The following is a 9,722-nucleotide window of genomic DNA, read 5'->3' as shown; positions in this document are numbered from 1 at the left end:
GAGCCGAGCAGAGCCGGCGGCCTCCGAGGGTCCCCCCACAGCAGCCCCATTTTGGGCATCCCTATGCTGGGAGAGAAGCCCTGTCTGGTGCCTCTTGGGATCTCCAAGGGCTTGAAAAGATCCCCCATCTCCCCATGCTCCCCCATTTGCTGGTGACTGAGGGCCGGGACGACCCGTGGGCACTCACTGCGAGTCAGACCCCAGCCCGAGATGTAGCAGGGGTAGTTGTTGGGCAGGATGGTTCCCTCCCTGGGCAGCACAGCCAGCTGCACGTAGCTGTTCAGGGTGGCATAGGCGGACAGGCGGAGGAGGGCGATGTCGTAGCTGGTAAGAGGAGGAAGAAGATGTTGCAAGGACACCCCGTACCCAGCCATGCTCCCCCCACATCTCCCTCTCCATGTGCCTTACCCGCCAGCGATGTTGTTGCTGTTGTAGTAGGGATGGATAATGATCCTGCTCACACCAAAGATCTGCTCGCTGCCATCGTTTGCGTTGAGGTTGTGTTCACCAGCCACGACACGGAAGTTCATTTGACTGTCAGAAAGGTGAAAAAACACAAGATCAGGCCACAAATTACTATTCTTATTATTTTAAGTGTGGGCTGGTATGGAAAGGATCCATGCCAGAAGAAGACGCTCCATGGTCTGGGTGAGGGCCATGTGAGGTGGTCCATGTAAACCCTTAATGCAGGTCCAGCAAAGAACTTCAAGAACTGTTGCTCTTTGGGCTGAGGCAGTCCAAAATTCTCCTTGGAAAGGTTTTTGGTGGAAAACAGCTTTTCCACAAGAGGAGGGTGGGGCCCTGCTCTTGCTCACCGAGTCACGCAATGGGCTGCTGTCATCACCCAGTTTCTGTCGATGAGGGACCCTCCGCAGGTGTGATACCAGTTGCCACCAGAGGCATACTGGAGGGAGATCTAGGGAGAGGGAGAAGCGAGTCAGAGGGGATCACCCTGCATGATCCCTGGGAGGGAGATCTAGGGAGAGGGAGAAGCGAGTCAAGGAGGATCTCCCTGCATGATGAGGCCCCCAGGGGATTCACTGGCTGACCCCAAGAAGGACCCACCTGGGAGGGCCAGGCGTGCGAGCGTGCCTCGGTCCCACCGACCACCCGTTGCATCCCATCGAGGTCCTGCTCAGAGCAGCGACCTGTGGGACAGAGAGTGGGGCAGTGAGTCAGAGCCCGGGGGTCGTCCCCAGGTAAGGAGGCCGAGGGCTGCGCCGGAGGACGCACCGCAGAGGGCGAGGGCGGCGAGGAGCACGAGCTGCAGCATCATCCTGGACCACGGCGACGCGTTGTCTGCAGCGGGGCTGCCCCGCCGGCGGCTTTAAAGGGGCCGGAGAAGGAGGGATGGGAAGGAAAGCAGGTGCCACGGCCCTATCGAGCAGCCTTGGAGCGTCTTCCAAAACACACATGGCTTTGAAGGTCAGGGCTGAAAACCCCTGGGTGCACTCCAGGTCTCCCTTGGCTTTGGATGTGCAGTCCAGATTCCCAGGGGACAATTCCCTTCTCTTGCATGTTCTGCAGATCTCGGGCAGCGTTGCCGGGAGTTGCTCCTGGTCTCGAGCCCCATGGGAGCCCCAGACATGGCTCTGCCATTGCATTTATCTCCAGGATGTCTCCAAGAGCCTTGTCCCACACATGAAGTAATTCAGCCCCAGGATGGGGAAATGGAGGCAAAAGCATGTTATGATGTTCCCACCCTCCAGGAAAACCCACCCCAGCCAGGGCAGGTGGCTCTGGAGGAGGGACTGGACGGGACCTACACGGGGCATTCTGAGCTTGAAACATCAGCATGGTGTGTGATAAAAACCTGATTTCTGGCCAAAACTGTTCTATTCCATCTCCCTCCTCTGAAAAGAAATTGAGGCTGTTCTTGGGGGAAACAGCATTTGTGATAGTGGTGATTATCAATTCACCCAGTTCAGGAAAAAAAAAAAGGAAAGAAATTTCCCACCTGCAACATTTCTGCTCTTATCTCTATGGAAAACACAAGATTTTGCTAGTAAAACGGTGTCCAAATAAGCACTGAAGTGCTTTATCAGTGCAGAAGGGAACACAGTGAAGGACAGCAGCAAAGTCTCTGCCCTGGCAACACTTCATCCCAAACATCTGCAGAAGGGAACACAGTGAAGGACAGCAGCACTGCCCTCTGCCCTGCCCTGGCACCACTTGATCCCAAATCTGACGTCTCATTGGAAAAGTGGTTTAGAATCCCCGTTTGGGCTGCAAAAGGGAATTTCTAGGTCAAGAAGAGGGAAGGAAATGAAATGAGAGGAGGGGTGGGAGCTTGGAGGAAGCCAGAGACAGGATGTCCATAAAATAAATCATCTCTTTATTTGAGGTCAGGTATCCAAAGACAGATTGTTCCACCTCCACACCACTGCTAGGAGGGGTTTTCCATCCTCACAATAAATGAAATGGCAACAAAAGTGGCAGCTACAGTAGTCTGACTTGGAAATAAAACAGGAGAGGGAGGAGATCTCATGCCTGGGCTCAGGTGGAGCCTCCTCAGGAGGACAGGGCAGGACGATCGAGCCGTGCAGTCCTGGGAAAACCTTCCTGCAGATCAGCACAGGCCGAATAGTCACACCAAGGAATTGTCATCATAAAAGAATTAAAAAAAAAGTAAACATCTAATTTCTGCCCCAAATCAGGCCTGGTACCTAAGGCAGACAGACAGGCTTCTCCCATTGCGGTGGCTGCGATTCCGGATGCCGTGCCATGGTGGGCAAAGGAGGGTCCCCAGCAGAGCTGAGGGGTCTCCCACCCACCCAGGGCCACGACAAATCACGTTCCACCCTCCCAAGGGACGAGCCAGCTGTCCTCATCACTGGAAGGAGTTTCCCCCCAGCTTTCAGGCGTGGGGCGGCACAGCCGTGGTTTGAAATGCCCGACAGGAATTTATGAGTCTCTGGCTGGAGCCGGGGAGGAGGAGGAGGAGCAGCAGCCGGTTCCAAAGAGCATCCGCAGGCACCTCCGTGACCGACGGGTTTTGGGCTCTGCTGGACGAGCTCGGCTCTCCAGGCTTCCCCTTTCCAAAGGCACGGGACTGAGTTCAAGGCAACCATGAAATGCAGCATATTTAAGGCTTTCACTTCTTAAATTAGAAAAGAGAAGGTTTTTTGGATTCTGGTTTCCTGAGCACAGTTGGGGGTGGCCGGGGGCTCGGGCTGCTCTGCTCCCCGTCTAGGTGAAGGACCAGAGCTGGTGGGGGTCGGCGCGGTCGCAGGGAACCAGCGCCGGGTGCTTCCCTCGTGCTGTCAAGCACATCCCAGAGGTCGGGTTTTTAAGCAGCCCGTCCTGCCGGAAAACAAAGACAGCATCAGCTCAGCAGTCCCGGCGGGATGAAGGAAGGATGCGAGCGAGGGGAAGGGCAGAGAAGCATCAGCATGGGAGGTTGATGCCACCATCCCTTGGGTGATTCCCGGGATGGAGATGCAGCTCCTCACCTGTGCCAGGTCCCACTCCTCGATGGTCGACACCCGGCCCGGCTGTGCCGCAGCTCCCGCTGGCTCGGGGACTCAAAATACTGGGGGCGAGACCAGAGAGGGGATGTTGTGCTGCTGTGCCCTGAGAAAGTCACCCCCAGGGGACAGACAGGGGGTCTGCGGGAGGGGAAATGCTGGGGGTTGATGCATGCCCACCTGGTTGCCCCCCATCCCGTGGCAGGGGTACATGATGAGGGGTTTCCCACCGTGGTTGTTCTCCCCGACGTCCAGGCAGGTCTTGGTGCCCTCGTTTTTTAAACAGCTCCATGTCTCTCCTGTGGTGAGGGCTTCAGAGCTGTACACGGTACTCCAGGTGGTATCTCACCAGAGCAGAGCAGAAGGGCAGAACCACCTCCCTGACCCAAGGTTCCCAGGTTCGCTAAACAACTCCAAGCAAACACACGTTATTCTGCATTTGATGGAGAAGATGAAGCCAAAATGCCATGACAGCTGGCACAGGTGGCAGAGCATGTTTCTGCCCTCAACCAGCTTCACGTGACCCCACTTGCTGCAGGAAACTTGTTGGCAGCAGCAGGTTCCACTGACACTGGCCAGCCCGGCTGGGAGGAAAGGGGCTTTTGTGGCAGCTCCGTCCTCGGGGACAGAGCCGGCGCTCTGCGTTCTGCCCGTGCCCAGCTCGGTTCTTCCAGCCCAGCCTGTGCTGCCAAAGCCGGCACGGTGCTCGCGGAAGCTTTAACACTTTTGCCCAATTTACCCAGTGCCACGTCCTTGCAGTCCCCCACCCCGTAAGTCATCACAAACCAGCTCTGCCAGATTCCAGCTCTTTCACTCTCAGCCCAAGCTGGAACCAGCCCCTCCAGCTGGTGACAGACGTGCTGATGGATGCAGCTGCACCAAAACCCTCCAAGCACACCCATTCGGGCTTGTTTAAATGCAGCACTCCCCAGACCCAACCTTTTGGGGGCTTCACTGTTGTGGCTATTTCTAGCCAAGTACCAAGCCCACCAGGATGCTCTGGGCACCCTCATTCTTACCGCTCCGTAAAAAGCTGGAGTCAGGTCAGGGACAAACATCTCTGGGTAGACAGTCTGGAGGTACCAGGTGAAGTTCTTGCAGTGGAGCCGCTCCCTTAGCTTGCGCCGCTCTGTAATGTCACCATACGTCTTCTATCAACAAAGCCACGTGAGAAAATTAAACTAACCTCTGAAGCCAGCAAAGGAAAAACAAAAACCGCCCTCTCCAGCTGGGGCTCAGAGCTGAGGGGTTCTCCTGGGTTTGTCATCCTCCATCATGGCATGCCCAGGACCGAGACTGGCGCTGGGGTCTTGCACGACACCCCTGGTCCTGGCAGGTGCCCTCAGGCTCTGCCACCCACTGAGGGCAGCAACATTTTGGCACAACGTTTGGAGGTGTAAAAGTATTTTTTAAAGCGTTAAATGTTTTTCTACTTGAGAACATTATGGCCAAATAGAAAAAAGAAAAATAAAGCTTTGGCTACATCTTTCCACCTGCATTCACTTTCTGAGCTCCAGGCTGAGCCCACCTCCTCCCTCTGGTCAGGCTCCCAGCAGGATCAGAGCCCCAGAAGAACCAAAAGCCCACCAGTGTGGCTGGTACCTCTTTGGCCATCTGTGCAGCTTGCTGGTTCCTCCGGTAGAAGATCTCCTTGTAGTCATCCATCCACACTTCAGCCAGGCGGACCTGATTCCTGGAGATGACCTGGGTGCCCTTGGGGAAGGTGTGGGGGCTCTTGGAGCGGAAGACATGACCCACAACGGAGCAAGGGATGATCTCAACTTGACCCCCACACTGCCAGACCTATGGGGAGGCAACGCCTGAGATGTGGGGCTCCAACCCCTCCTGTGCCCCCAGGCATGGAGCATCCCTGAAGATGCCCTTTGAAGATGGCACCAACACATTCTTACCCTGAAGGACATTTCCACGTTCTCACCCCCCCAGATCTCCATCTGATCATCGTAGGAGCCGATATGCTCAAAGTAGGACCTAGAGATGGCAAAGAGGCCGCCGGCGAAGGTCGGGGACCTATGGGGAGAGGGGAAAAGGGTTAATAGGGTTAAAATAGGAAATAGGGTTAAAATAAAAACCAAAAAGCAGAAGTCTGAGGTTTGGGGACATTGTGGCCCTCATGGTGGGTGAGAGCACTTTGCTGTGTCCTCCCATCTTGCCCCATCCAGCTGTGCCCCAGATGTGATGGCTTTGGCAGAGGAGCTGGACCCAGCTGCCAGGAGGGGACAGAGGTGGCGGTGGCAGCGTGACACTGAGGGGCTCTGCACTCTGAGCTAACAGGGGGTATTGTTACCAAAAACCTATTGCTGAAAAGAAGGGGAGGCAGAGCTCAGTGGCTGGTGCCTGGGTCGCTCTCCTGGTGTCCCTAATTTTTTCCATCTGATCTCTACAAGAGGCTGAGACAGAAACTTGCTTTTATTCAGGAATTATTTTTTTAAAAAAAAAGGTTTGCTGAGCTGCTGCGTTCCTGCCAAGCATGGATGAGGTGGTGCTGGGAGCCAAACTGCCAGCTCATGGTAAAAGGGACCTTTATTGGGATGAGGACGTCTCCCAGGTGACCTCTGCACAAAGACAGTCCTGCCGCTGGGCAGGGGACGGGAGGCAGACAAGCCAGGCAGGGTGTCTGGTATCTCCCAGTGGGAGAAGCCGGTTATTGTGGGGCACCAACAGAGGTGCAGGGGGAAAAACCATTCAGGGTTTCTCTGCATGACAAATAGGGAGTAAAAATAGTGGGTTTGGTGAAGTTTGATCCAAAAGTGACATCCTCTTGCTGCTGTGCCCAGGTGCCCACCTGGTGCCCAGGCAGGGGGTATCCAAGAGCAAGAAGATAAAAGACAGAAATTAAACCCTTAACAAGAGACTCTGCAGGAGCAGAGATGGCTGGAGGTGATTCAAAGATGTTTTTGCAAGATGTTCATGTCCCCAAAGCCAAGGGAAGGTTTCATCTCTGCCAGCCCCACAGCTCTGACCACACCCAAGTATTCTCTTCTGGGCACAAACCAACCAAGGTACCTCAAAAGCCAAGCATTCAAAAAGGGAAGTTCTGCTGGGAAGGGAGAGCATCACCTGCCCGGAAGCACCAAAACCAACAGGGAAAGCACCAATTCATTTGAAAAAGGAGCAAAAACAACTGGAGGAAGGGGCAGTTCCGTGGCAGAGGGCACTCAGCTCTTTGCCACCCCTGCCTGTCTCTCCCTAAGCACACTCAGCAGTTCTTTTTGCAGAACTTTGGGTCCAAAAATGGGTTTCCTGGCACTCCTTCATCCTTTGCTATCATCACACCAGCTCCAAAGTGGGTAACCTCACCCCCGCCGTGGCTTACTTGATGGGGAAGGTCTCATCCTTCCTCTGCTGCCGCTGCCGGAGTGGGACAGTCTCCCAGCCAAAGGTCAGGCTCCAGTCGAAGTTGCCCCGGCTGTGCTGCTTGCCGTTCTGGACGGGCCTGGAGAACTCAAAGGTGTTGAGATCGATGGTGGCGATGTCGGGGCTCACAACGGCCGTGGGCTCCTCGGCGATGCGGAATAAAAGCGGCTCCAGCCAGCCATGGAAACACTCACCTGGGACACAGGGAAGGGTTGGTCACTGAGTGGAGACAACATCAGCCCCAAGTCCCTGGGGACCTCTGGGAGGAGGCAGGTACTCACAGTGGGCATCCAGGAAGGTCAGGACCTCCCCGCTGGCCACGCTGGCCCCCAGCAGCCGCGCTGTGATCAGCCCCTTCCGCTCCTTCTGCCGCACGACCCGCACGATCTGGAGCTGCTCCAGGTAGCGATCCAGTTCGTCCTTCAGGTATTCTGGGAGGAGGAAAGAGCAACCAGCTCTGTTGGAGCAGGGAGAAACTGGTTCCTGCATTGCCCCAGCCCACCCTGCAGCCCCCACCCCATCCCTGCTCCTCCAGGCCCTGCTGCCCAGACCCTGCCCACAGGCTTGGATCTGGAGACACACAGAGCCTCCTGTCCCCAAACCCAGAAGTGTTTGTGGCCAAAGAAAGGGGGGTTTGCAAAGGAACCGACCACCTGTCCCGTGTGGAGCCTCAGGAGCTCCCAGCTTGTGTCCCCAAGCTCCTGGGCCATGGGGCCCTTGCACCACCCAAGGCTTCTGCTCCTTGGGAGCCTGTGCAGGCGCCGTGGGCAGAAGGGAAATGTTCCTCTGCAGGGTGAGGGGAAAGTCCGACCTCTTCAGAACCCCAACACTGAACCCAGCATTTGTTTGCTCTGGGTGAAGCTCATGAGGGCAGCAGCCAGGGGGGCACAGCAGGATGCAGGAGGTGTGCCCCCGTTTTCTCCAGGGCGGTACTAACAGCCCCAGGGTGCTCCCAGGTGGATGCAAAACATGTGAAAGAGCTGTCTGATGCATCCTGGGCTGCTTGGAGACTCAGCAGCAGCTGCTTCTCCTGTGACAGGCTCAGAACCCAAGGGCTGCTCCAAGGGACGGAAAGATGCTCGGCATACCCCTACATCCCACCACAGCCCCCACGTCCCACCATGGCCCCCACATCCCACCATCCGTGCTGGCGTCGTCCACCAGGATGATCTCCTTCAGCAGCAGGGCCGGGGAGCTGTGCAGGACGCTGTACACCGTCCGCAGCAGCGTCGACCAGGCTTCGTTGTGGAAGACGATGACGACGCTGGTGGTGGGCAGGGGGGGACACCGCTTGAATTTCTGGTCGATGCACCTCCAAGAGGGAAAAGCAGTGGTCTAAGCAAGACGGGGCAGGACAGAAACAAAACAGCCCTCTTCCCCCACAAACCCCACAGCAGGAGGGCAGCTCCTCAGTGGCTCTCAGCTCATTGCCGCTTTGATTTCAATCCATTTCTATGTATCCCCCCCCCATCCCTGCCATCTGAGTGAATCACATTCCTGCCTCCCACCCGACCCCGTGTCTCCCCATTGTCACTGCTACACCTCCTAAGCACGGAGAATTGCCTGACAGCTCGGGGGGGCTATTTCCATATTTCTGGGTTTCTAACTCCTAATCAAGCCTTTTTCCACCCCAGAATCCTCCCCAGGCCTTCTTCAGCCCACCTCCCTCAAGCATTGGATGAGGGGGGGAGGGGGGGGCACAGCTTTAATCCCGCTGCCCAGGGCCCAAGAGCAGGCAGGGAAACCTCTGGAGTTTGTGTCGCTTCCTTCTCCCCCCACCCCAGCAGGGTCTGAGGCTGTTCCACTCGGCTGAGAAAAGAAAAAGTCCGATTACTGGAGCCGGCTGGAATGAAAGAGGGAGGGAGGGGAAGGAGGGGGAGATGCTGGAGCCCCCCGGCCACGACCAGGTATGTGGAGACAGCAAGAGCCACTGCTGGCTTTTAGCATTGCCATTAAAGCCAACCCCAAGAGGACAAAAATTAGAAAAACCAAACCAAAACATGCATTTTTCAGCCCTCACTCCATTCGATGCCCTGACCACGCTCCGTGACATCCCACTCCCACTCTGCTGCTGTTTCCTTTTCAACTTGCCCAACCCAGCAGCAGTTGGACCCCCCGGGCTCTTTGGGTGAGGGCTCCTTACTCCGGGGGGCGGCTGTCGGGTCCCAGCGCTCGCTGCAGGGAGATGCGGTCGCTGGCGAAGGCGTTGAAGCAATGCTTCTCGTAACCTCGCTCCTTCTCCTTCGTCTCCTCGGGTGTCCATTGGTCCTTCTTGAAGGCTTTGCCATCGGCTCCAGGGCTGGCGGGGTCCTGGGGGGGTCTCTCCATCAGCGGCCGCAGCTCCGCTGCCGTGTAGACGCCGGGCAGGCAGGAGCGAGCGCTGGGCAGCGGCTCCTCCTGCCGAACTGGAGCTCCGATCTGCAGCTTTGGCATCGAGTCTCGGATGTTGTTGACCGCCCCCAGCATCAGGTCGAGGACTTGGTCCTTCCCCTGCACAATGTTCTTCAACCATTGTTCTTCCCTTGGATCCTTTTTCCCCACATCCTTCTGTAGGATGAAGATGAAGAGGACAAAGACGGCACCGGCCAAAGCCACCTTCAAGGGGCTGTAGCGTCTCCGCAGGAACCTCATTTTTGTTCTCTAGGTGGTTTCCAGATGTTCCTCCCAGCCGTGGTGGGTGTTTCAGGGAAGCAGGGTCTTGGGCTGCTTCATTATGATCTTCTCTGCTCCCCTAACCTGGGTCGGACGAGAAACACCCACAGGTCAGTTCACCCACTGGATGCACTTTGGGCACATCCCCTCAATATTAAAACAATATTCATGATATATTAATACAAAGTTCACTCCCTACAAGCCAGGCTCCTGCAATCCTCTCCCCCC

At 56.3% G+C, this 9,722-nt stretch overlaps 2 protein-coding genes across 2 annotated transcripts in view; both read right to left on the bottom strand.

Annotated features, from left to right (window-relative positions):
- CELA1 (chymotrypsin-like elastase family, member 1) overlaps positions 1 to 1,273 on the bottom strand; it is a 3,754-nt gene extending 2,481 nt beyond the window's left edge. Inside the window, exons 1-5 of the mRNA XM_010005849.1 lie at positions 1,234 to 1,273; positions 1,066 to 1,148; positions 816 to 916; positions 409 to 534; positions 188 to 324 (exon numbers count right to left, since the gene is read on the bottom strand). Coding sequence (XP_010004151.1) covers positions 188 to 324; positions 409 to 534; positions 816 to 916; positions 1,066 to 1,148; positions 1,234 to 1,273 — 487 coding nt within the window. The remainder of the gene's footprint in view (positions 1 to 187; positions 325 to 408; positions 535 to 815; positions 917 to 1,065; positions 1,149 to 1,233) is intronic.
- A 1,916-nt stretch (positions 1,274 to 3,189) lies between these two features.
- On the bottom strand, positions 3,190 to 9,473 carry GALNT6 (polypeptide N-acetylgalactosaminyltransferase 6). The gene is made up of 11 exons (XM_010005838.1): positions 8,986 to 9,473; positions 7,982 to 8,154; positions 7,124 to 7,273; positions 6,802 to 7,036; positions 5,378 to 5,495; positions 5,070 to 5,270; positions 4,475 to 4,618; positions 3,648 to 3,737; positions 3,500 to 3,532; positions 3,453 to 3,467; positions 3,190 to 3,303 (listed from the first exon to the last, which is right to left on the bottom strand). Exons 1-11 carry the CDS (start codon positions 9,471 to 9,473, stop codon positions 3,190 to 3,192), a joined length of 1,761 nt encoding a protein of 586 aa, XP_010004140.1.
- Positions 9,474 to 9,722: the final 249 nt, after the last annotated feature.

The sequence above is a fragment of the Chaetura pelagica genome, unplaced genomic scaffold (assembly GCF_000747805.2).
Source record: "Chaetura pelagica isolate M959 unplaced genomic scaffold, ChaPel_1.0 scaffold861, whole genome shotgun sequence".
Classification (NCBI taxonomy): Eukaryota; Metazoa; Chordata; class Aves; order Apodiformes; family Apodidae; genus Chaetura; species Chaetura pelagica.
Note: the sequence above shows the minus strand (reverse complement) of the source record. Positions and strands in the feature narration are given on the sequence as shown.